At 48.4% G+C, this 27,566-nt stretch overlaps 1 protein-coding gene across 3 annotated transcripts in view; it reads left to right on the forward strand.

Moving 5' to 3' along the window:
- Positions 1-27,566, forward strand: part of PALM2AKAP2 (PALM2 and AKAP2 fusion) — a 371,023-nt gene that overhangs the window by 117,358 nt on the left and 226,099 nt on the right. For all 3 annotated transcript variants that reach the window (XM_075560292.1, XM_075560293.1, XM_075560291.1), the window contains exons 4-5: positions 23,991-24,105; positions 25,405-25,426. In XM_075560292.1, coding sequence (XP_075416407.1) covers positions 23,991-24,105; positions 25,405-25,426 — 137 coding nt within the window. The remainder of the gene's footprint in view (positions 1-23,990; positions 24,106-25,404; positions 25,427-27,566) is intronic.

Genomic DNA, 27,566 nt, shown 5'->3' on the forward strand with positions numbered 1-27,566 from the left:
ATGGAAGCTGAAAGCCTCCTCTTCTCCCACAGAGTGGCTAGTGGTTTCTAACTACTAACTAGTCATCCAGCACGATTAATGATGATGCCATTACTTCCACTAGTTGGCCCCCTAAGTGCACCTCTGCCTCACCAACAGAAAACCGCAGGTAGCCATGTGGTTCAGTGGTTACGCCTAAGCTGCTCCGTGCTTAAAGTTGGACCTCCCCGCCACTTCCCTGGATGAAGATGTAGCAGTCTGCTCCTGTGAAGACGGCAGCTTTCGAAACCTTCTGCAGCCGTTCTGCTGCTCAAGAGTGGGAATCAACTCATGTAGAACCAATGAACCAAACCTGTTACCGCCCAGTCTCTTACATAGAAACTTGATATTGGATTTTCTGGATTTGTAAGAAATGTGTAGCTCTGCACAGATACTCACACGCATGCATTTAAATTTCACCATCCTTCAAACAAACAATTCTTTCATCGTTTAAATGCTAGGACTTGTGCGCTCTGAAAAACGGGTTTAATGTGAAGACTCTGTGATGTTTTTGAAACTTCCAGACGACATTGCTGTTCGGTGGTATCGAGCCCGTTCTGGCCCACAGTGACCCTGTGCACAACAGAACCAAGCCCTGCCCGGTCCATCCTCCCAATGGTTCCTTTGCCCGAGTCCAGTGTGGTAGCCACTGTGTCCATCCATCTCGCTGGTCAAGAAGCTGAGTTTAAAGATGTTTAGTAGTATGCTTGAGTTGGTTTTGTAAAGTAATACATGTAGTTTTTCACAGAAAATTATCTTTGAAAGTATGTTGCTAAGCGCTGGAAGAGAAGGAAAAATAGCATTTAAACTGTGCTTGCTTACCAGGCCAGACAGTGCGCTGAGCTCTTTCCGATGCTCACTCCGCGTCCTCACTTTGACTCAGCTCGTCGTCTGCAGGGCAGTAGGGTGGACGAGGAAACCGAGCCTTGTTTAGACGCGTTAGCAGGAAATGGCCGAGCTGTGTTCAGAGCCCTGATCCTGGCGCATCCCCACTACAGCCTGTGGCCTCAAACAGAAAGGGGGGCTTAGCTAAAATCAGGTCATGGTTTGAAAGGCGATTGGATTCTGGCTTTTCTTTTTCTTCCTCTCAACCTTCTTATCTGTAGCACAGGGATGAGACAAGCCGCATGGCTGTGAAGGGATTTTGTAAGCGCTAAGACACCATGCGAATGTTTCCAATTGTTATTAGAATGTTTTCTATTCTTATTAGTGGGGGAGTGGGGGATTTCATGGGAAGCCGAGAACGGCCTACAGGTACCCAGGAGGCTGCTGGCAGCCATTCGTTATTTGCTCCTCTCAAAGTATTGTCGCTCAACTTCTCAACACAGGCAGCTGTGGTTAAACAGAATCAGGACTAACGACCAAAGGAATGAAGCACATCAAAGATAGTCTGTTACATTCTACTTTGAGTTACTAACCTTTTTGGTTCAATGCCTTGAACTAAAGGCTGCAGCCCTGGTGACATAGTGGCTATGTGTTGGACTGGAATCCTCATGGTCGGGAGTTCGAAACCACTAGCCCCTCCAAAGGGGAAAGACAGGACTTCCTACTCCCCCTAAACAGTCTAGGGAAATTATGGGGGGCAGCTCTACCCTGTCCTATAGAGTTGCTGTGAGTTGACATCAACTCGATGGCAGGGAATCATAGTAGAGGTGGTGCACTTCACTCTCGTGACCTTCTGCAGGGCTCGGTGTGACAATGGTCCACCAGGACCATTCCATCTCTGTCCCCCGGGCCAGGGCCTGTAGATGCTTCTGCCTCCAAACTTCCACCCCTCTAGAAAAGTGTCCCCATAGAACCTGTCTTTCATGAATTTGTAGACAAAAATCTCCCTATTGCGTCTCTTAAGATAGAAAATGGCCCGGGAGATGCTGGAGACTTGTGTGAACGTGGTAAAGGGAACCAACGGTGACAGATCTCAGCGTAGCTGCTACCCACCCAGGACATGCTGGGCACTCCGTGTTCCGGGCTCTGTGTATCTCCCTTCGCCTTGTGATGATTAATCCTTTCACCTGTTACTCCGACTGCAGCCACATGAGGGCAGTGGTACAGCTCGTTAGGCTGAGGCGATTTCATTTCTTGGAATAGTTTAAATTAGGTGCAGATTCATACCCTGACATAACCTTTACCACCGACCATCAAAGGAAGCAGAATTGCCATTTTCCTTTCCTCCAGGGCCCCTCCGTATTTCTGATGGCTGGGCTGTTGTGGGGAAATGACTGAGGTAGGCGGGATGGAAAGACTCTGGGGGTGGGGGGTGGGGCTGGCTAACCCCACACAAGCTCTGAGAAACCACAATCTACTTTTTATTATAGATTCACAATTCAATGGTGCTTCTCCCCCCAGCCCAGCCTGGGTTCTAGTAGTGCTGAAAGAGATGACTTTTCTAAAGCTTTTAAAGTCAGTCTCCTATCAGGGAATGGAGCCCATCTGACTTCTCCCCATAGCCCCTGTCCATCCTAGCCTCATCATCCTGGGACTGGCTCACCGTGCTTTCTCTCTGGCCCGTCCCCACACATCGAAATGCACTCTGCACAGCTGCCCACTGGCCTTCCTCACGCATCGCTGATATCATCGCTCCCTTCACACAAGCAGGCAGATAAATGCACAGAGGAGAAGTGCATCCAGGGGGCAGTTAAGCGTGGACCAAATACATAACATTCCTCTAGTTCATTAATCCTCCTTCGCCCCACTATTATGATTTCAGTCTAGTCTCGCAGTTCCCACTAGACCGGTGTACAGACAGCAGCACAGACACGAGCTTGCAATATACAGAATTCAGGAGAGACAAACCCCCTTAGAAACAGTAATGGGAGCAAGGATTCCAGGAGGGTCAGGGAAGGGAAGGGGAAGGAAGGGAGGGGAGGGGGAATGGGTAGCAATGATGGCAGAATAATCCCCATGGAGGGAAGAACACCAGCATAGTAGGTGGAGGGATAGAATGGGCGGTGTAAGATATGTATAAATAGTGACAACAATACATGATATAGTCAGGGTTTGAAGGGGTGGCAGGGGAGGGAAGGAGGGGGAAAAGGAGCTCAAAAAGAAAGGTTATGTTTTGATGGCAATAATTGTACATGTCTTCTTGAGATAATGGATGTGTGCTTTCTTATACTATACGTAAGAGCCCCCAATAAAATGATTTATTAAAAAATGTAAATGGTTTCCTGTTACATTCCAGGTCAGTTCTAAACTCCTCAGTACAGTATGTCGTGGCCCTCACCTCCTGAACCCCACCCGCCCATCACACTCTCTCCATCAAGCAGGCCCTTGGCACAGCCCAACGTGACAGAGGGACTGGGGGCCATGGTGCTTATGTGGTAGAAGCCTCCCCTTCCCCGTGGGAGGCCTAGAGGGGCTTTCTGCCCACAGCATCTCCTGCGTAGCTCCCACCCACCTCTCGGTGGAGGCTTGCATGCTCCTATGATGCTGAGCAGACATCCGCGGAGCATCCCGACTCAGACAGACTGGGAGGAGAGCCCTGGCAATGACTTCCAAAAATCACCAACGCCTCCCCGGCACCAGCCCAGGCGGTTGTGCACGGAGTGGCCATGAGTTTGGGGGCCAAAGTGAAGATGCTCCCAACAATCACAGCAGAAGGACTCACACGTGGTTGAGTCTCTGTGACCATGCTATCTCTCCTCGTGGCTGGGCATGTCTTCTAAGCCTTCCTCTGCCTTGGTCATTGTTTTTCTTATCCTGTCACTGAAAGGTCAGAGGTTCAAACCCTCTAGCCCCTCTGGGGGGACGACTAGGCTACCTACTCCTGGGAGGCTTTACCACCGAGTCGGAATCAACGGAAGGGCACTGAGTTTGTGAGTCAGACTCAACTAGATGGCGGTGGGTGGGGTTCAGGAGTCTGCTGAAATGTCGTTACCAGCTCTGCAAGCCTGCCCTGCCTCCTCTTACGCCGAGTGAGGCAAGCCCTCTTCTCCGTGTTTCTATAGTAATTTGAACTCCTACATTGAGCTCCAGCAAGTGCTACATAATTATTTGTTTATATAGCTGCCACCCCACCAGATGATAACTTTATCAGAAGTAAGGACTGTGTAACCATCGCTGTGCCTATAGCCCAACACATGCGAGATACGCAATGAGAGGGTTGGTGAACCAGGATATGTCAAGCCCCTCTCCCAAAGCCGAGACCCAAGCACTCTGGTGTCTAAGCTGGCCACCTGGGCCAAGAGCCTCCCCTACTTTCATTCCAGGTGCTGGGGGCCTTGATCCGAAGCCGTGGGTTCAGCCCTGCACAGGAGGGGAGGGCCAGAACCCGGAGAGGAATGGGCAGGGCTCTAAGAACATGTCAGAGAACAATCGCAGGAAGTGTCCAAGTGGGAAACAATTCACTGGGCACAGCCCATGTGGAGGAGCTTCCTGATTGGCTTGATCTGTTCTGAGCAGGAACTCTTGGAATAACTTTGGAATTATCCCAGTGGGATGGCAAGTTTCTCCCCTGAGGAGGCTTTGTCACCTGGCAGTGTCCAGCATGGAAAACACGGCTAGACAAAAAACAAGCCTATGAGGAAGGTCCCTCCAGGATCATTTGGGATCTGCCAAGCCCCCCTGCTGCTGCGGCAGCTCCTCGGGAGTCTAATCTCTCCACTTTGGGCACAACTGAGCCGTCATAAGCCCTTCCAGAGGCATATCCGTCCCTAGGATTAACTCAAAGTCCAGACTTGCTTGTTGCCCTTTGGTGGCGGTCTGTTGTGGGTCTTAGGAACCTGTGGTGTCTGTAGATGGACTCAGGAGGGGATGCTCCCATTTCAGAGCTATCTTCCTGCAGTAGACACTCGTTGAGCACTGACTGTGTACAGAGCATGCTCTCTGACACTGTACAGTACAAACAAGAAGTGAGCTCTTTGTTCTACTCCCTTGGAGCACTGGTTTGCAAAATGTGGTCTAGTCCTTTGAAAGGCCAAGGTGAGGCAAGAAGGAGACGAGTCAGAGGAACTCGCGGTCTGCCCCTGTGCCAACCCGAGCAGCCCCATGTGTTCACCATGTCAGCTCGGCACCGACCAAAAGCCATCGGAGGAGAAGAGATGTCATTGGCTCTGAAACGGAGGCAGCACAAGTTAGCAATTAACAGCCAAGGCTCCGGCTCCGGACAGGCTTGGGTTTGAATCCCAGCTCTTCCACTTATTGGCAGCCAGGATTCAGTTATTTAACTCCTCAAACCTTGGGTTCTTTATCTGCCAAGTACGGGTTATAGTAGCAGCTGCCCTGCACATGGCAGAGACTCAGCCGATGCCTACAAATCAGTTAACAAGCTCGCTGCCCGTGGCGAGCTCTCGGCCAATAGTAGCTGTTTAGACATGAAGTCATTGTTTTTGCAATGACTGACTCATTGAGACGCTAACTCAGCCATCTTGAAAGTACCATCCGTGTCTCTAAAATAGGCTGCAGTGTGGACAGCGGACACAAACACGGTGATGTTCCTCATGATGGCCCTCTGAGGGAGTTTCTCAAAGCCGGAGCCTAGCTGGGTGAGTGTGTGTGCACACACGTGCACACACAGCCTAATAGGAAACTCTCACTCAGCAAGAAAGCAATCACAAAGTGCTGGGTTTAGGCACAATGAGTAAACAGGGATTTGGAAGAGAGCAATTTGCCACATAAACAGTTTTCACAACCTGGCATAAAAACCCAGATGCTTCCTGTATGAAGGGTGAACTCCAAGAGAACCACAAGGTGAAATCCAGTAAATGCTGAGACTGGGCCTCTGGCTAGCCCGCTTTCTACTGATCGATGTATCCTCCACCTACCCTTTTCATTTAAGTGAGCCCCAAGGTAGCAATGAACGGTGTATTCCAACCTCAGGGCCAGGGGCAGATGAAATCATGTATTTGTAGTATTTGGGAGGAAGGGCGTGGAAAAAAATCCTAGAAAACACAGCAGTTGCCTTCTGTATATCCTGTGTCAGAGAACCAAGTGAAACAAGTTTTCCTTTACTGAGTTGTTTTTCCTCAGTCCAAAGTGCTGTTATTTTTACTCTTTTGTTGTAATAATCATTTTTGACTGAAGGAATAGAGCCAAGAAGTGTGCCTTGAGGCTGTTTACGGTCTTGAAAGAGTTTATGCCTTCATGAAAACTTTATATACTCTGTTTGAAAAGGATGATAGCAATGTATATACAAATATGCTTGATGAAATTGATGTATGGGATATTATAAACTGTAAAAGCCCCCATTAAAATGATTAAAAACAAAAACAGCCTTTGTTTGCTCACCCAGTATGCACTGAGACCTTTCCTTGAGCTGACATCCCAGGCGGTAGTAAAAAGGATTGACTTGCTTGGCAGCTGACAAGCAGTGTCGAGGTTCAGGTGTAACCAGAGGCACCTCAGAATAAAGGCTTAGCACTCTGAGTCCGAAGAATTAGCCATGACACGCACCGACGCTTTTGGGACACAACAACAAGCGGTGGCCAGAGGGAAGGTATAGCAATAAGCACAGGCCTCAGGAAGCAGAAGAAAGGGCCGGAGTCTATGGCGTCTTTCTACAACTTGAACCAACAGAAAAAGTAGCAGCAACAGGACCTCGCTGACACCCCAAAAAAGGAACGAATCAAGATCAGAACAGAGAGCAAGGAAATAGAAAGCAGAAAAACAGTAGAAAGAATCAAAAAGTCTCGAAGCCGGTTCTTTGAAACAAGCAATAAAATAGATATATAAAAAAAAAAAAAAACACTGGCCAACTGACAAGGGAGTGGGAGGGGGTGAGGGGAGATAAGAAGCTGTCAATAACCCAAAATAAGATGTTAAATGGGTGACATTGACATTATAACAAGATTACCTGCGAGCATGGGGATCTAAACAGCATATTATTAAAAAATATACACCAACAAATTAGAAAACATAGAAGTGGACAAATTGCTAGAACTGCACTACCTACTTGAACAGACCCTTCCACAAAAGAAGAAACTGAAGAAGTCACCGGAAAAACTCCCAAGGGGAGGAAAAGCCCTGGCTGAGAAAGTGTCCCTGAAGAATACTGGCAAACATTCAGAAAAGAGTTAGTACCAATTCTCTCCAAACTCTTCCAGAATATAGAAAAGGAAGGAATGTTTCCCACTCTTCCAGAATATAGAAAAGGAAGGAATGTTTCCCAGTGCATTCTGATCCCAAAGCCAGACAACTATACCCCGGTGGTTAGTTGTTGGGGACCATTGGGTTGGTTCCGATTCCTAGTGAGCTTGGTACAGCAGAATGGACACTGCCTGGTTCGAGGCCATCCTCACAATCAGGGCTGTGCTGGAGCCACGATGTCATCCATCTCCTTGAAGGTCTCCCCATTGACGTCCCCCTCCAGGGACTGGTGCCCTCCCATAACGTGGCTAAAGTACTTGAAATGACGTCTCACTGGCTTCTAAGGACCATTCTGGCTGCACTTCTTCCAAGACAGATCTGTTCATTCTTCCGGCAGTCCATGGTACCAACATCATTGTACAAATATATCCATTCTGCTCCAGTCTTCTGCATCCTTTGACATGCATACGGAGCAATTGGAGAGACCATGGCTTGGGCCAGGTGCAGTCTAGTTCTCAGAGCATCCGCTTTGCTCTTTAACCCTTTAAAGCTGTCTTTTCCAGCAGATTTTCCCAGACCCTACATCATATGATTTCATGACTGCAGCTTTTTGTTGTCTTTACATTGAAGTTTGATGTGTACTGACAGCTGTAGTCGTTGATCTTCATAAAAAATTCTCAACAAACTTTTAGCCAACAGAATTCAATAGCACATCAAAACCAGACTACATCCTGATCAGGCGTGAGTTGTACCAGGAGTGGAAGGATAGTTCAACATTAGAAAACCAATCAATGTGGTACACTACATACAGGAAACATTTGAAAAATCGCATGATGATCTAAATTGATGCAAAAAAGGCATCTAGTAAAATTCAACACGCTTTCCTGATTGAAAAAAAAAGAAAATATGAATAGAAAGAAAAATGTTCAAGGTAATTTACGACATATATGCAAACCCAAAAGCCAAGGATGCTCTTAAAGGAGAGACACGGAAAGCATCCCCCACAAGAATGGGACTCAGACAAGGATGCCCTTTACCACTGCTCACATTCCACATTGCCCTTGAAGGCCTCGTTCAAGGGCATCCAGATGGGTAAGGAAGGTTTCTCGAAAACATGGCCCCGTACAGCGAAAGCCCCGAGACTGCACAGCAGTTAGTAGACGCAGAAGGACAAGATCCAATTACAGAAACGAGTCGGATTGCTTTGCGCTAATAGAGAACACTCCGAACCAGGAAATCAGGAAAACATAGCATGTACAGCGGCCACCAAAAGGATGAAATTTAAAAACCCAAGCAAGATCCTCTGCCATCAAGGTGATGTGTCCTATAAGTCCTTACAGGAGCAGATGGCCTCAGTTTTGTCCCACAGAGGGGCTGGGTGGTTTAAACTGACAGTCTGTGGCCAGCGGTCCAACACTTAACCTGATAGCACCCCTGGGGTTCTCTTTATAAATGACACTCACAGCTGGATGGTTGTCTGCAGAAAAACGAAACACAACCCACACCTCGCCCTATCCTTAAAAACCTAACCAAATATGGCTCAAAGACCTAAATATTAAACCTAAAACTATAAAGTGCATAGGAAAAAAGCATAGGAACAAGGTGTATGCCAGAAATAGACTGCCAAATGTCATAAATAGAACAAAGCAACAGAGGATAAGCCAGATAACTGGTATTGCATAAAAATTAAATATGCATGTTCACTACAAACTTGATTTGGGCAGAAAGCTCTGAACCTATAAACAGGTGGTTAAAACCCAATGGGGGTAAGTTTGGTGGTAGAACTGTGTCCGTGAGAGCCAAGCAGAAGTCACTGTCATGAACACGATATCCTACATGACCTCCAGAAAGAGTCCATCCATGCAGGGACCCGCAGAGCATGAATAGTCCCACTCAGGGCAAGGCGAGGGAGTGCTCAAGGACCACCCAGGCGGAGAGGCCAATATGGTAGAGATGGAGACAAGAAAGAGGCCATCCATGCAGGGACTCGCAGAGCATGAATAGTCTGACTCAGGACAAGGAAAGGGAGTGCTCAAGGACCACCCAGGCGGAGAGGCCAATATGGTAGAGATGGAGACAAGAAAGAGGACACTCCATGCAGGGACCCGGGAAGAAATCATGGTTCTTAGAGGCAAAGAGAGGCTGGGAGTGTATTCAGGAGGGTGTGGCAGCAGTGGAGTATCCCAGCAGAGAATAGACGCATACTGGACTTGAAGGTGATAACACTGGGTAGAGACAGAGAGATCAATTCAAAGACTCTTGTGACACAAAGGAGAGCGAGAGCCTGTACTAAGGCTGAAGGGGAGAGAGCGATGAAAGAGATCGTGGAGCAGATTGACAGGGATTGGTGACTGATTACATAAGGGTGTGGTAGGTACGAAAGAGGGGCAAACAGCAAGACAGGATGACATCCAGGTTCCCATCTCGAGTTGACTAGATTGATGGTGAGGTCCCCAATCCAGCGGACGCATACTGGAGAGAACAGGTTTGTAGAGGAAGAGAGTGTGGTCTTGGATATGTTGGGTTTGAGGATCCAGCTGGAGACATTCAAAATCCAGTTGTATCAAGAGGCCAGAGTTCAGAATAGAGACCGAAGAGCTGGGCTGAGTAGATGTTAGCATGTGGGTAGGAATCAAGACATGATAAATGGGGGAGGAAATGTCAAGGGAGCAGAATGGGCAGAATAAACATTTAATGAAGTGGGGGAGAGATAGGGAAATTGGGTGGCATGGCCTGGGAAGAGTGATCCAGAGTATTTTTAAAACCAAAGTCGTCCAATCAACTCACACTGAACAGCGCTGGCTGGATCCGGCCATGAGGAGGCCATAGGTCTCAGAGGGAACAGATACAGTGGAGCCTTGGGGCAGAAGCAGAGGGCAGAAAGCAAGCAGAGGAGTGCTGGGAAGGTGAGGGGGGAGTAAGGGGAGACAACCCTGTGAGAAATCTAGAAGAGAGATGCACCATTAATGAGAAGGGGGTATAACTTCCAGAGACACTCGCCTAGTGTGGGAGAGTATTGACTTGTTTATGGACTAACGGGAAGAACGCATCTGAGAGGGAGGCCGGAGATGCAGGGGAGAGAGGGCATGATGGAGTACCACTGCAGAAGAATCTTCCATGGGGCCATCATGTGTGCAGATGCAGGTACTGACTCAGGCTGTAGGTGAAGAGATGAGGCTGTCCAGGACGGTTTCTCTTCCAGGGGCTGGAAAGGAGGGGCGGAGAGAAAAGGATATTTCTTGAGAGGAAAGTGTGTAAGATATTAAGAAAAGTACTGCTTTGAAAGGAGCTTGTCTCATTTGATATCATCAAAATGCGTTATTTCTGGTGAGATTGACTCAAGCAGGAGTCACACCCGAGAAATCAGTGTGCGGCTTAAACTTGGAAATGACTTCCTGTGGCAGCAGTCACCCTGCGCAGACACTGGTGAGTGCGTCATGCGAATCCCAGCAGAATAGAAATCACAAGAAGAAAGCAGCAGCGGGAAACACGGGGAAAGAAAACATTGAGCCCAGGAAAACATGGGGAAGGAAAAGAAATGATTCATGTTTATTTGAGATTAGATATGATTACACCAAAATCACTCATGAAAACTGCTGGTGCGTATGCCCCTATTGTACATGTAGATTAAAAATATAAATTGACCCAATCAAGAAGGTTTTTCCAAAAACATACACTGTATTACTTAGGGTGGTTTTAGGTGAGAGAGACACGGTATAGACAGTATAGAGTTCCCGTCTGCCCCTACCTTCTGCTGCAGTGTCTCCTATTAGCACCTTGGACTGAAGTGGGTCATTTATTACCATGGATGAACAAATATTGATTCATTATGATTAAAGAACACCATAGTTTACATTAGACATGGTTCTTCTTTTTTTAAAACAGTTTTATTGGCACTCCACCCACATAACGCACAATTAAATAGCTCAATCATCTCAAGAAGAGTTGTACAAATTAGCCCAATCAATTGTAGAACATTTCTTCTTCCTTGGGCTCATTGTTATTAGGGTAGCTATTTTATTTAGCTGTGGAAAATATACACAACAGAACACTCTCCAATTCCACAACTCCTACATGTGAAATTCAGTGCCATTTATGATATTCTCTGTGTTGTATGACCATTGTTGATAGCCTTTTCCAAAGTATTCCCCCACCATTAACTTAAACTCAATGCCCCCTAATTAGGGCAACAATTCTTTCTCCTTCACTTAGGTTAACCATGGGTCAAGTTTGGGTTTTTTTCTTTCCTTTTGAGACTGTAACTCTTTACAGGAGTAGAAAGCCATATCTTTGCCAGCAGAGCGGCTGGTGGTTTCGAACTGCTGACCTGGTGGTGAGCAGCCCAGATGGAAATCACTATACTGCCAGGCTCCCAGCACTTAAGAGGGTCAAAAATGCTGAGAGAATGTGGAAGCAGTGAGCACAGCGGTGGGAGGCCCGCAGGGAAGCATTTTGAAAGAGAATGCGGTTGGGCTTTCACTGTTGGCTCTGTTTTCAGAAGACTGGTGTCGGGCTTGGCCTTCATTCTGGCATGTTCATGGGGCAGCCTGCTCTCAGTTCTGAGTGGAGTGCAGGAATATGGGGGCTGGGGAGGCTTAGGAACAGAGAGTGGTGGAGCGGAGAACTGAACTGCCCAACTAACAGGTTCAGTTGGGTTTGGGATAGAGTTTTGTCAACAGAGAAAGGCTGTGGGCTGTTCTTTCAGAATGTTTAGGGGGGTCATGCGTTCCTCTATCAGACTTGTCACAGTGAGGAACTGGGAGGGACACTTAAATGGCTTTGAGTTTCCATGGACAGCCTGCAGTCGAGGAAGGCCCCGCTCCTTCATAAGGAGAAGTGGAAATCCTCTGCTTATTTTCATAGTCATATACCAAACAATATCTGCCGTGACTGCAGATAGACATCTCAACAAAAGGAAGCGCTCTCCTTACATATTGAGTCGCAGATGAAAAATATTTGGGAGTACCATGGAAACAAATAGTCTGTTTTCCCAGAATCCGAAAGGTGAACTTAGTGGCACCCATCTCTGAATCCAAACGCGGCTCTTCCCAGCGCGCTCTCTGCCCAAATCCAGACCCAGACGGAGGCCAAGCAGACGAGGCTGGTCCGGGGCCCTGTAATGGGTCACGTTGGTTGGGCTTCCTCTGAAAGATCTATTGTTCAACTTGGAAGACTGCCTTCCACCAGGAGATGAGGCTGCCGTGAGGCTGACTCTACTGGAGACAAGGGCGTTCACCTTTCCTTTTATTTGCATTAAAAATGCTATTGCGCCCACGCTCCTGTTCTGACCCAATCCATGGCTCCTACTGTATGGAGGGAAAGAGTGAAAAAGCAAGCCCTCTTCCTGAAGCAAAACTCCAATACCCTTCATCTAGCCCCAGCCCCACCCTCATCCCCACCCCCGCCCCATCAAACAAACTAAGCTGATGCAGGAACTAGGAGATTGAGCAATGGTGCAGGGTGTCTCAGAGTTCCTGGGCCTAGAAGGAGCTAGGACAGCGGTTCTCAACCTGTGAATTGCGACCCCTTTGGGAGTTGAATGACCCTTTCACAGGGGTCACCTAAGACCATTGGAAAACACATCTTTCCGATTGTCTTCGGAACCGAGACACCATTCCTCTATCTGTCTCCAGGCGGGTCCACCCACATGCAGATACACCCACATACAAGACCATTACTCATGCTACACCATGCTTCAAGAAAAAAATTCATTTATTTGTCATTACAAATAAATATTTGATATTATATAATGACATTTTGTTTTGTGATGAATCACTATGCTTTAATGATGTTCAATTTGTAACAGTGAAAATACATCCTGCCTAGCAGATATTTACATGACGATTCATAACAGTAGCAAAATGACAGTTATGAAGTGGCAATGAAAATAATTGTATGGTTGGGAGTCACCACAACCTGAGGAATGTATGAAAGGATCACGGCATGAGGAAGGTTGCGAACCCCTGAGCTAGAAGGAGTGAGACAGTCGCAGACAGGCCGAAGGTACAAAGGTTACTGAGAAGGAGGTTGAATGTGGGGAAAGGGTCACAAATGGCCAGGGAAATGGATTCTAGTCTTTGCATGCCACAGCCATGCTTAACTGGCTCCTAACGGTGGCCAGAGCCTTTGAAAGGTTTAGCTGGTTAAACAGATGAGCTCGGGAGTGGCGGGGGGGGGGGGGGGGATGTCCAGTAGTTGTCTGCTCTACCCTGACCGGGAAGTATGCCTCTGTACCGCGACAGCTGTTCCGTTGTGTGAGATACATAGTTGGATGCGCTGGTGCCCAGGACACACTCTATAAATCTTTGGGCCACTGGGTTCATGCTTGCTAAGGCGCCATGGTATCCCTGCTACCTACTTAGTCTACGTAGCCTGGGTTTCCCTCATTCCCAGGCCTAGAAGTGGACTCTCCCCGATTCGGCACTGCAGACGTCTCTTCGCTTCTTCTGTCTGCGCTCGCAGGCTCCATCAGCGCGCTCCCGAAGACAAGGTCCTCTTCAACCCTGAGAGCCTTCTCTTGCGGCTCGTTGGTTTTGACTGTGAGACTTGTGACTAGCATCCTAAGGAGTCGCTCAGACACGTTTGGATAAATAAACGAATAAAGTAAAATATCATTCCATATAGGAAGCCTGCATAACCCTAAAACCCATTGTCCTCAAGCCAATTTGGACTCAGACACAGTGATCTTATGGGACAGAAAAGACCTGCCATAGGAGCTCCAAATCTTTACGGGAGCAGACTGCCACATCTGACCTTCCAAGTCCCTGGTGCACTCAGACGGGCAGCCTTTTCGTCGGCACCCGAGCTGCTTACCCGCAGCTCGCTCAGAGCTCCTTGGAAACCCGGGGAGGATCCGAGTTCATTTTACAAGTAAGGGTCCCAGCCCACAGTTCTGTCAACAACTCGTTCTCTTGTCACCCTGTCACAAAAGGAAAGACTTTGTAAAGACATAGTAAAGATAGTTTGGTGTAGAGTAAAAACCACAGTTTGTTAAACGCATTTCTCATGAGTGAGATGCTAATTTGGGATTCACAAGCCTAGGCCAGCACGTCTCAAAGTGTAATCTGTACATGAGTTACCCAGGGAGCTTGTGAAATTGCAGGGGTGGTTGGAGTTGCTGTGGGAGGGGCCTGGGAGTCTGTGTTGCCAACTGATGCCTCTGGACTCTGGGCACACTTTAAGTAGCAGGAACCAGGCGACATTGACATCATCAGTCAGTAGCATAAAGACCCAACTTCACTTATGGCAGATAGAGATCCATTGGAAAGGGGCTAACTGTTCTTAGACTTTAAGGAGGAGCTGAGTAATTGGTCTCAGAGCTGGAATTCAGGGGGCAGGAATTAATGAAGCACGCTCTTCAGGATCCTGCTGTGGAAGTGATTCGCCTCCTATTGCTGTTCGTTCTGAGTCCCTCTTGCTGGGCAGTTGGCCTAATGCACCATACATGCCGTGGTTCCACTTCTGCCCAGTAACTGACATTCAGTGCCATGCGTGAGCTGCATGCTGTCCAATGGGGCGTGGAGGCATAACAAACTCACTGCCACACCATGCCATGCCATGTTTTAAATGTGTAGAGAGTTAAATATTGGCATTTCCTAATGTAATTCACCTGGCATAGGCCCTGCCTCTGCGAGTCAGACTTTCATGAACCTCACAGCCACAGCGCATCAGAGACGCTACGGTGTGCATGATTGTCCTGTGCAGCGAGTAGACCGGTCCCCGCGGAAACTTTGGATGGAGCCGAGCCCAACTCCAGCCGATTCCTATTTTCAGGGGCTGATGAGCAGTAGTGAATTCCAAACCTTGGAGTTGTTCATTGCTTTTCTTCGGCTGCTGAGTCACACGCGAGGTTCCGGGCCCCAAGCCCTCGCACCCCCTGAAGTCAGCAGTACTTGTTAAGTGTCTTGGCAGAGGTAGTTCTCCACACGCGCATCAGCACTGAAGCCAGAAGGCTGACGGAAGGACTGCACGGAAGACGTTTCTAGAGAACCTACTCCACACACTTCCCATCTTGTCCTGCAATCCAGAGCATGCTCCGGACATCTGGCTCCAAAGATTGTCAAAAATGTAGCTGTTTTTTCTGTGTGGCCATAAGCCCACCTCCATTTTGGGGGTTGTATTGCTATTACGTTGTCATACGCGCTGGCTTGCATAGTACTGCGATTCTGGAAGCTATGCACTGGTTTTTCAAATAGCGAGATCATCCATGCGTAGACAGGTTTCCGCAGAGCTTTCAGACTAAGATTGGATAAAGGGTCTGGTGATCTTTCGGAAATTAGCCAATGGAGACCTGATAGGAAATCAGAGGGTATTGTCAGCATGCTTGCTGTGGACATCTCTTCAGGAAGGACTAGTCGTTGGAGGAGGACATGGGGATGTTGCAGGAGAGGACTGGCAGGAGCAAGCAATACTCTCAGGGAAGTAGTTCCATTAACTACTCTGGTGAACTTGAACATGCCAGCAGTTGTGGGGATGGCGCAGTCCTGTCACCATATCATTTTGTTTCAGTATAAGTCAGCATTATTTCAGTGACAGTGTGTTAGTCTGGGTTGACTAGAGAAACACATTCATAGATACTCATATGTGTAGAAGAGAGAGCTTTCTATCCAAGAGTAATTGTCTATTAAGAAAATGTCCCAGCCCAGTCCATATCGTCTATAAGTCTGATATTAGCGCATATGTTTGATACCAGTCTATAAATTCCTCTCCAGACTCATGAAACACATGCAATGACAGACCACAAGCCAGTGGGTGGAAAGTCTTATGGATCCAGTGGCAGTGGAAGCATCTCAGCACCGGCATGGCTCTCCACGTGGCTCTGGTTCCATCAGCAGAGCTCCATGTGTCTTGTCAACAGGAGGATGAAGCAGAGAGTGTCTGGGTCTGGCCTTGAGTGAGCTATTTATCTCCTTAGTGCCTCCAAATGAGGTCATCAAGCTGCGACCTGATTGACAGGCTAAATCCAACCCCTTCACTCTTAAAAGTCTCGAGTTGACACTAGATAATGTAACTACCACAAGCAGCTGCCTATATGTATCTATCCTATCTATCTATCTATCTATCTCTCTATCTATCATCTCTTATCTATCTATCTATCTATCTATCTATCTATCTATCGTCTCTCTTATCTATCTATCTATCTATCTATCTATCTATCATCTATCTATCTATCATCTCTTATCTATCTATCTATCTATCGTCTCTTATCTATCTATCCTATCTATCTATCATCTATCTATCGTCTCTTATCTATCTATCTATCTATCTATCTATCTATCTATCTATCTATCTATCTATCATCTCTTATCTATCTGTGCCCATGAAAGGGAAGAGAATGGAAGGTAGGGGCAGCCAGCAGTTTCCTTCCCATTTTCACTCGTGCCGTTTCCCTGTTTTCTGAGCAGCAAACATTCTTCCTGAGGTACTTGCTTTGACAGGCTGGCTGAGGGGGCAGGACTAGATACCCCACTTGACTGCTCAACTGTGAGACGACAGCTCAAGAGGAGAAGACAGGCCTGAGTTAAGTACTGAATTTGGTCTGCCAGTCAGTGTCTGCTTTTATTTGGGGAGGATTTACTGAGACTCAAACTCATGTCACTTGAGGGAGGGGCAGTGTCTGGCCTGTTCCCAATTTGTTGTGTAACCCTATCCACTCTCCCTTGGTAGACATGTTGTAAAGGCTCAGGCCTGCATCTGGAATATACCGGTCTTGCTCAGAGATCATTCAGAAATATGAAGGAGGCTCCGGAAATTAGTGGGACGATTCCATGATCTCTTTGTTTCATTTTGCCATGAACTTTTTGAAGCCCCCTCCCATGCTTAGGGCTCAGGGGTCTTGAGATTATTTTGTCATCACTCCTCTTGCTTCAGCGAGGGAGCCCACCATCCTCCTCCCCTTTGGCCTCTCCACCTCTGTCCTTTTCTACACCACCACCCCCCACGTCATAGCATCACCCTGGATAATACGTTCCGTTTGCTCCATGTCTTCTCGTTTCTCAGAGAGATGCTTCTGCAACTTACGGTGTTTGCTAAACTTGACCTCTGTACGTCCAAGGGCTGAAACTCAGATAATCAGTGAAAACGACAGGGAAACAAACATTGCCCCAGTCTGCGGCGGTGTCTTCCGATGATCATTCCAAGAGGGACTAGGCCGCCTCAGGAGGAGGTGGGTGAGGAGGGAGAGCATCGGGGAGAACATGATGTAGGGGCTCGTGTTGCTGATGGTTAAATGGCTTCCACTCCAGTCTGGCCTCCGGTGCTTCTGCAAGCATGAGGGTCCTTGACAGAAGGAGGGGACCCAGAAGACGCCATCTTAAGAGGTAGCTGAGGTAGTGGAAAGGGCCCTGGTTCTTGAGCCAGACGACCAAGGTCTGAAGCCTGCCTCATAGGCTGGTGTGAAGATTATGATCATTTAAAACCATGCCCAGCACACTGTAAGCACTTAATAATCCTAATTTTATTCTTAGAGCAACAACAATGTATATAATAAGCACAATATAGTTCAGCTGTTAGTATTATATAATTATGATTACGTTATCATTGGTGGGGAAAGAAGAGTGAAATAGGCCTGAAACCAAATTTGTACCAGTCTGTACTTTGGGGACTCAGGATACTCATGCAAAAGAAAAATGTTTTGGCTTCTGGAGAAGAGCCAAGGTGTCGCAGAGGATCATGGGAAACAGGAGCTAGGAAATCTGTGGTGCAGTGTCCCTCTTTGTCAGCCTCTCCTGACTGTCTGTTTCCACCTCATTGTTACCTACTGCAGATGTAGTGTAGGCTTCCCAGCAGGACCTTGAAGGCTAGGGAGACCTGGGCCAGCCAGGCACAGCAGAGGGAGAGCACAAAGTGAGTTGGGGGAGTAAGGTGGGGGGAACGGGTCTCGGGGCACATGGCAGCAGGGTCATCAGGGCTTCTTTGAAGAACCACACTGAGCCACATCCAGGGAGGACAGAAGGAGCCTGCTGCAAGGGGCCAGAAAGGCCATGCAAGGCCACAAAATGCCCTCCCAGGGGACGGACAACAGAAAGTGGGTGAAGGGAGACAGCAGCTGGTCTAAGACATAAAAAAAATTATAGATTATCAAGGGCTCACGAGAGAGGGATGAGGGGGTGATGGGGAATGAGCTAATCCCAAGGGCTCAAGTAGAAAGCAAATATTTTGAAAATGATGATGGCAACAAATGTACAAATGTGCTTGACACAATGGATTGATAGATTGTGATAAAAGCTGTTAAGCGCCCCCAATAAATGATTTTTTAAAAGATCACTAACCAGATGACCGAAACAAAGGGATAGAATTTTAGACTATCCGAGTGGTCCAATAGCATCACAACACTGAAGCCACTGCCAGGGAGTTGATTCCAATTCATGGTGACCCTAGGGGACAGGTTAGAACTGCTTCACAGGGTCTCCAAGGCTGTGACATCCTTCTCCCGGGGAGGGGCCAGTGGGGTCTAGCTACCAACTTTTTGTTTAGTGGCTGAGAGCTTTAACCACTGAACCACCAGGCACCCTTGAAAATGGGCGAGGGAGGCCCGTACGATAGAGGTAGGTGTGGGTGTGGAAACCCACATGAAAAGCTGCCTTCGAATCTACACAACAGTGGCAGTTCTGGCCTGGCTGGAAGGCTGAGGTTAACCTCATGATGGGCTGGTTTTTGGGAGGGGGAAGCTCCTCGGCCCTCTGGGACTCGGGGTTTGTACACAAGAAGAGCATCACCCTTAGAACCTGGCCCACTGCCACGTGCGCATGTATAGGAGAGTCCCTTACTTATATATGGTTGGCTAAAACGTACACCAACCGTCAGCTTCTCTCATTCATTCCCTTTGTGGTGAAACTCAGCAGTTATCTCAGGGGTTTGATTTCATTGCTCCCCCCACTCCATTCCTTCTCAGTTACCCAGTATCATGACCCAAATCTTTAGCACCTGAGACTCCAGGGGGTCAGCCAGTTGGCATCAGGTCACAGAGAATCCTTAACCACTTGGGGATGCTTCCAAGGGAGAAATGAGTTCGAGTCAACGGAGTTTAGACTTCCTGCAGTGCCCGGCTCAGGGACCAAGGAAGCAAGCTCAGCAAATGTTCATTCTTCTTGCCTTCCAATAGACCCAAGCATGCCTATCTATCTTATCTATCTCCTTCGTTGACAGGTGAGAAGCTAATCCATTCCTTATGCCCCAGCCAGTCAGATGCTGCTGCCTTTTAGACACTAGGCAAGGGTTCTGTGTTTAGACACTAGGCGAGGGTTCTGTATTTAGACACTAGGCGAGGGTTCTGTATTTAGACACTAGGCGAGGGTTCTGTATTTAGACACTAGGCGAGGGTTCTGTGTTTAGACACTAGCCAAGGGTTCTGTATTTAGACACTAGCCAAGGGTTCTGTGTTTAGACACTAGGCGAGGGTTCTGTATTTAGACACTAGGTGAGGGTTCTGTATTTTTTTAACTTACTAAACTGTTTTTATTCTGATTCTAGAAGTCATGTGGATTTTTTTGAATGGGGAAAATGCCAAGCACTGTGAAGAATACAGTTTAAGCCCCCCATAATCACATTACCCAGAGATAACCACCATTGATATTTTCTGGTTTTGCCTTTTCAATCCTCATAAAGTGGAAAAACTCATATTTCTCTCCGGCTTGGGAGCCATGGGGAGAAGATTGCTGTTGTCGTTAGGTTGCTGTTGCCTCCGGTCCAACTCAGAGCCGGCCCGGGGACCGCCGAAGGGAGCCCTGTCTGGTCCTGCGCCAGCCTCACGGTCGTGACTGGTTGAGCTCACTGTTGCAGCCTCTGTGTCCATCCATCGCAGTGAGGGTCGTCTTCAATGTTCGCCTACCCAACTTTTGTCCAAACACGACGCCCTTCTCCAAGGCTTGGTTCCTCCTCGTGCCATATTCCTGTATCCCAGGGCATGTTCAGTATTTTTGTTTGTTTTTAGTCATCTCCACCATCCAAAGGCACCCAGCCTTCTGCTGCTCCTCTGCTCATGGTCCCGCTCTCCATGCTGATGAGGGGACTGAAGATGCCACCGCTTGGCTCAGAAGCACCTCAGTCCTGAACGTGCCATCTTGGCTTGTTAACACTTGAAAGGGGTCTTCTGCAGCAGATTTTCCCAAAACAAGCTTTGGTTGGTTTCTTGACTACTCCTTCCATGAGCTGACTGTGGATTCAGGTCAAATACAGTCCTTGACAACATCCATCTTTTCTCCGTTTATCATGATGTGGTCTCTTGGTCCAGGTGTGAGGCTCTTTGCTTTTTGTATGTTCAGGTGTGATCCATACTGAAGACTGTAGTCTTCGATCTTCTTCAGTAAGTGCTTCAAATCCTCTTCCCTTTCAGCAAGCAATGTATCATCTGCATATGTCAGGTTATTAGTGTGTCTTCTGCCTAGCTTCGTTAATGCCCCGTTTCTCAGATATTTTAGCATATTATTGAGACACAACGATTTATAACTATTACAATAGTATTACTGCATAACAAACCAACATAAAACAAAGTGACTTAAAAATAAAAATAATTTTTAAAATTTGTTTTATGAACCTGGGCATTTGGCTGATCCAGGCTGGGCTAAGCTGAGTGGCTTTACTGTAAGGTCCCAGTCCAACTGGGAATGGCTTTAACTGCAGAGTGGGCTCAGGTCTGCTCGCCCTTGTGTTCATTTTGTGATCCAGGCTGTAGTAACAGCAGGTGCCCCGAGGAACCTCTACTTTTTGCAATGGCAAAGGCATAAAAAAAACAAGTCCACTGTCAAAGCCTCGTCCTGGCCTCGGTTTGTGTTATAGCTAATAACGTTCCATTGAATGTAGCAGGTCACAGAGGAGCAGAAGAGACTAGAGCAAATAACATGGCCGAGGCCAACATCAGTTTGGTGGGAGACTCCACGATCCCTGTAGAAGTGGAGGGGGGCCGGGAGAGGACGCCCTGAACACCGTGTAACCCACTGTGCGCCCTGCTGAGGTACTCTGAGATGCAGAGTAATCCGCTCTGATAGCTGATAGCATCTTCTTGCCAATCTATCCAGGGAACCTCTAGCCTGGATATCCACTGCTCATTGAGCTAATTCAGCGACTGGAGCATTTGGCCACCCTGGATGTGTTACTCCTTGTTCCCTGCTCGTGTCCCTTTCCTTGACACCTTCCCCACCCCAAATAATGTACACACACATGTCTGTAGAAACAGACACATGTCTGAAACAGCAAAGGCATTTTCTGCTTCCACAGTGCTTGGTACTTTCCCTCGCAAGACCAGCTTGGATCCCCAGGCACACACAGCCTTTAAGTCAAAGTTGAGTGGACAGCTCCCTCAGCCTCAGAAATCCTGAAGGTTTTACCTCGGCTGAGCTAACCTTTCTGCAACTTGGTTCAAAGCTTTTTACTTATTCAGTATACAAGTCTTGAGTCCTTGTGCCTACACGTACCCTGCAGTTCATGCAGGGTGATGGCGTAATTTCTTGATTTTCTAACACGGGGTCTAGCATTGCTTGGCACGAAGTGTATTTGGAGCCAGACACCTCTCTGCGGCAGGGGACTGTCATGTGCGTTGCAGAATGTTTAGGAGCACCCCAGGCCTCTGGTCTCATCTCGCCAAGGCGTGACAACAAAAAATGACTCCAGATATTGCCCACATTCCCAGGGATGGGAGAGGTCTCGGCGGTGCTGGCTGCAAAAGCTCCTGGGCTGAGAGCCGCTCCTCGAACTGCTAGTGGACTGACGAGAGCTTCTGACGAACAAAACAGCAGGCTGAGCAGTACTCAGAGGACAGCAGTCACCAGGGACCGTGACCGGGATGGTTTGAATAGAGTAGCAGGGGCAAACGCCCAGTTTGAAGAACTTTAAGTTGGTATTGTGGATAAAGAACTTTAAGATGGTATTGTGGCTAAAAAACTGCTAAACTCAAAGTTCGAAAGCACATGCCGTTCCACAGGAGAAAGATGAGGCTGTGTACGCTCTTAAAGGTTTACAGCATCAGAAACCCACAAGGGCAATTCTACCCTGTCCTGTAGGGTTATTATGAGTCAGAATTGACTTGATGGTAGTGAGTTTTTTCTTTGTTTTTTAATAGCAGGAAAGCAATTATGCACAGCTCTTTTAAGAATGTCATTGCAAAGGGGGAAAAGAGCATTGAGGTAGCAGTGGACGGGAAAGTGGAATCAGGAGAGAGGAGACTTTGTTTTGAACATGAGAAGTAACGCCAGGTTTGTATCCTGATGGGAATGATCCAGTAGAGAGCAGGAACTTAGTGTAGGGACGAGGTTAGAAAAAGGAGGGGGTTAGGGCACACGGGGGAGGGGTAAGAGCACGGCTAGGTCAACTCTAAGAGTGAGCGGGCAGACGGAGCATGTAATGCAGAGGTGGGTGGGTGGTGGAGGTGGAGATGTGGTTGAGAGCTGCCTTTCCCATTTGCCCTCTAGGAGGTTTTCGTCCCTTAATGAAGAATGCCTTCAGTATGACTTCCTGACTCCTATTTATAGCTTTTCTTTCCTGTGATAAGGATTTTGTGATCTGTGTATATTCAGAAGAAGCAAGTTTAGAAATAGCGGTTGTCTCCATAGTCCCAAGTCCTAACCATTCAGAAGGCATCTTTCTGATTCTGAGGAAGGAAACAGATGTGCCCTCCAACAGGCCCTAACCCAAATCCAAGCGCACTGCCACCGGGTAGATCCCACCTCATAGTGACCCTGAGGGCTCACAGTGGATTCCAGATCCTTAACCTCCAGGAGATCTCACTCTGGACTCTCTTTTCGGTCTAGGTCTGGTAGTCTTGGTTATTCAGCCCCCAGCAATCAGAAGCTTCCTTCCCAGCGGAAGGAAGAAGGGGGGGATGGCTAGAACAGGGAATCCACAGCAAAGCTTCCAGCATGACAAGGAGGAAGGGGAAAGCTAAGCACAAATAGCCAAAAGGAACAAATGGACCAATAGATTTAGTCCAAATTATTCAAGAGGGATGGCAGTCTAGAGCCCTTTGGAAGGGGTGAAGCCCTCCATAAGCTTCGAGACAGACCAATCCGGAGAGCAGTGCCATCCTCGTAGTCTGCCGTATGCAAGGTGAGCAAGGTGGGAATATGTGAAGTCCCAGAGAACTCACTTGGTGAGAACTTAGCACACTAGTTCGGAACAAGGTAAAGAGCTAGATTCCCTGGCTTGAATCCTAGCTCCAGTGTTCTGCATTGTGACACTAGTTAAGTAATGGTGCGAAGGCTTAAGGGTCCCATCTGTAAAATGGAGATTCTCCACCTCTTTGCCAAGGTGATAAATAATGGCAAAAGCTGAGCTCAGTGTCTGGCAGAGGATGAATAGTCAGTGCAGGTCCCTGGGTATTGCTGTCCTTTCACTGAACCAGCCCTGATGCTGCCACTTCCCCCCATCAGCTACCCAGAGTGCCCTGGATACCCTGCAGCTGCCCTTGCGAGAATCTATAGGAAGACGGTGGAAGCGAAAGCTCCAGAAGAGGAGGGACAGGGGCGACTGCATTCATTTCCTCGCTCTCCGCTCTTTTTGGGCAGGGAGGCCGAGCCACCGAGGGCAGTGGCAGCAGACTCCCCCTATACCGGGATTTCTTTTGAGAAGGCTGGTGCTTCACCCTCCGGCCGGGCTAGGAGACTGTGGAGTGGTTTTCCTTTAGATGTCATGTTCTATGCTCTCTAAGCGGACTCTTGGCCCAAATAAGAAATGTTCATGGTAGAGGTTTGGGGGTGGAGGTGGGGTGGGAGGCAGGCAGCACAGCAGATCGCCTCGTTCTGTCTGTGAACCAGTAGAAGTAGGTCTGGCTGGCTGCCCTTCAGCCAGTGTCAGCTCGGTGGCAGAGCAGAAAAGACAGGCTGCTTTGTAACGTACACCCTCGGCCTGGTACCTCCGCAGAAGGTCAAACGGAGACGCCCCAGCAGGAAGAGCTGCTCTCTGTGCCTGTGGCTGGCAGGACAAGAAAGTAACCTGTCTTCTGTTTGTGTGTCTTGTAGGCTGGAGCAGGAAATACAAGCGCTAGAAAGTGAAGAGTCTCAGATATCTGCCAAAGAGCAAATCATCCTAGAGAAACTGAAGGAGACAGAAAAATCCTTCAAGGACTTTCAGAAGGTGAAGTAAACACATGGGATTTCCCTACAGTCTATCTAGGCGGGAGTAAATGCTGCCCAAATGGGAGCAATGGGTAAAAAGTTGAGTTGATACCAATGAAAGTCTGAGCCACAGACTGTCCAATGAAGGTCATCGGTGTGAGGACAGGGGCCATTCCTGAAACCAAGCATGGCCTGTCTTCAGATGGGAGATTGACTCCAAGTCAATACCCCTGGCACAGGCTAGAACTGCCCCTCTGGGTTTCTGAGACCTTTAAGGGAGTAGAAAGCCCCCTCGTCCACCCATGTGGTCCACCACAGTCCCTGGTGGTTTTGAACTACTGACCTTGCAGTTAGTTTCCCAACAAGTAACTACTACCCCACCAGGGCTCTCCATGGGACTGCCTGGCTGCTGGGAAGCACAAAGAAGAGTCATGAAATGAAGCCTGTCCACTATCCCTGTAGTCCTGTGGGGTGCAAACATGCTTGGTTGCTAACTGGAAAGTTGGAGGTTCAAGTCTAGTCAGAGGTGCTTTGGAAAACAGGCCTCTGAATCTGTTTCCCCCACACCAGCCACTACAAAGCCCTGGGGAGCACAGTTCTCCTCTGGCCTACCTGCTCTCTCCAGGAGTCGGAGTCCCCAGCAGCTGGCACTGGTTACCCCGTGTGTGGCTGCTGTTGGAGAGGTCTTCTCCGGTGGACTCTAGAAGTCTAAAACAAATTCTTCTTCCCCCATCCCACATGCTCCCGCGGCTTCCATTAGACTTCCACTTTGCTTGTTGAGTCTGTGTGGGTGCCGGCGTGCAGCTGCATTTGCTAGCTCTCCGCCTCAGAGCCCTAAAGCGAAAATCCGATCAAATGGACATGAATTCCCCAGACAAGTAGTGGAAACGCAGGCAAATTTACTGTATAATAACAGACGGTACCACATAGTAGAGAGGAGCGAATCCATAAAGGCAACTGGGTTTGACTATCGCAGGGCCATCCTTCCATCTCCTAACACCCATTTCCAGAGATAGCTGTCTAAGCCTGGAAAGCATTAGAATCAAATGAATCAAAATATTTGTCTCTGATGCCACTTTCCCAATACATCCAAGGATGTACCTGCTTGATAAGCGAAATAAATCTCTATTGAAAAAAATGTCTCTTTCAGCTGGGGATGGTGACCTTTTCCCTTAAAATTTGGGGTCCCAATCAAATGTTCCAGGAAAGATAGTACAGTCCGATTCTGGGAATGGGCCTGGGAGGAAGATAGGCTGAAGAAAGGCGGGTGATGTGTCTGCATGTGTGGTGACTCTCTTCTCTGTTTTTCCTTCCACAGAGCTTCTCCAATGCGGATGGAGGTAAGTGCTCTTTGTCCATGTGTCCGTGAATGTTTCTCTCCCGATCAGCTTAGTTGTAAAGGGACGCTGGGTTCATTGACACGGGCTCACGAAAGACATGCGTACTGGTTTGTGAGGGCCGCAGAAGGGAGGGCAACCCTGCTTTCAGGACCCTGAGGAGGTTCTCCTTCCTGGTCTTTAGTGCCTCTCCTTTTCAAGAAAGGTATCTTAACCCGCTAGCTCCCATCTCTTCAAATGGACTTGCTTTCCCCTACTCTGCTCTCTCTCAGGGGCCCCAGGCGGCCTGCTGAGGCCTTTTCAAAAGGTGCAGGACAAAGCCAAGTGCCGTTATCAAGACCAAGGAATGGGCACATTTGTCCAGCCGGTTAGATTCCAGCATCTGAACACACAGTCATCACAGGGTAGCTAGGGAACCTGGGTTTTCTTCGCATCAGAAAACTGCAGTTTCTCCAGCCTTCCCGATAAACAAGGTGGGGCAGGACTTCCCTCCTGGGGTGAGATGGTTGGCCTGGAGCACAGAAAGGGCCCGGCCTTCCTGACCCCATCAGCGCAGGACTGGGCTTTCTCTTTCTCTACCTTCCCTTCCTTGCCTCTTGTCCCCTCCTCTCCTTGCCGGGGGCTGGGGCATGAACTATGGACTGTGTTGTTCTCAGGCTTCCCCTGGACCTCAGCTACAAACCCCTGAAAACCGTTTGCACCCCACTTTCACTTTGGCCCTCAGCTAGACCTACCGTAGACCCGCCAGGAGGACCGATCGCGTACCAGCTGCTCACTCTGTTCCGGCAAGGGTCATTTTTAAGCTAGGAGGATGATGAGGACTCAGAATAAGAGTTGATGTCAGCGTGCTGGAAAAATAGAGGAAGGTCTCCAAATGAAGATGTGTACAATGCACTTTGTAGGGCAGAGGTGAGGGGTGGGAAGATCCAACGACATTTTTGGTAAGAATTCCTCACGTACTCCTATTGAGCTATCACGTACCCCTAACAAATCAAAGGCAACCATAGGGTGTTAGGCCAGGTTGACAAGAGAAACAAATCCAAAGTCATTCATATACATATACTTTATATCAGGGAGTAATTGTATATTAGTAAAACAGCCCAGCCCAGTCCAGATCAAGTCCAGATGTCCAATATTAGCCCGTATGTCTGATACTAGTCCAGAGGTTCCTCGTTAGACTCACACAGCACAAGCAGTGATGCCGGATGCAGGAAGATCACAGGCCAGTGGGTGCACAGTCTGTGGATCCAGTGGTGGTGGAAACCCTGGCATGATGCTCCTCCAGCTCTCAGTGTCTCAACAGCAGGACAGGGAAGGCAGAAAGAGAGTGTGTCCCACCTCCAGGATGGAAGACAGGAAGTTCCCAGAACTTCAGAAAGGTGTGCAGCCTGCTGCTCACAGCAAGGCCGGCTGTGGGCAGGTCCTAGCACTTGCTCTGTGCTCTGGGGAGGTGGTCTTGTTGTTCCGGGGAACGGGGTTGGCAGCATGGGGGGGGGGGGGACCTGTAGACTTCCCTGGTGCTAGGGAAGACCCGAGGCTCTCCATGCCATCAACCACGATGCACCGAGCCTCGGGCTGGAGTGGGACACAGACACAGACACAGAGCCCTTTCCTGCTTGCATGTCTTTGTACCTCTTCCCTTCTCTCTGGTGATCAGGAAAGCCAAGGTGCCCGTGTGTCACTTCCCTGAGGAGGTTCCGTGGGATGTGGGGGACCTGTTTAGACTGTCATTGTTCATAAGCAAGATAGGAGCGCATCATCAGCTCTCACCAACGTCTCTTTCATTCCACCCTGAACTTCTCCCATTTCCTCCCCCACTCCTTTCTACTATTTCTATCCTTAACCTTAAGGCAGTTCAGAGAGCTGTGTCGTGGCTGAAAGGAGAGCCTGCATAGGAAGCCTGTCTTCTGCTTCATGGCTTCACTGCCGCCACCTTTGCCAGGTTGGGTGAGCTCAGGGTTAGGATGCAGAAGTACTGGGGGGTCTTAGCACATGGGCCAGGCAAACGTTTCTAGGCTCTTACCTCTCACCTTGGTGTCTGTTTCTTGCCCTTGCTGCATGCAACTAAGCCCGAGCCCTGTCCATCACATCACATCCCTGACAAGGAAAGACATGTGAAGGATAGGTCAGGATGCGCCCTTCC

This window comes from Tenrec ecaudatus, chromosome 10, assembly GCF_050624435.1.
Source record: "Tenrec ecaudatus isolate mTenEca1 chromosome 10, mTenEca1.hap1, whole genome shotgun sequence".
Taxonomy (NCBI): domain Eukaryota; kingdom Metazoa; phylum Chordata; class Mammalia; order Afrosoricida; family Tenrecidae; genus Tenrec; species Tenrec ecaudatus.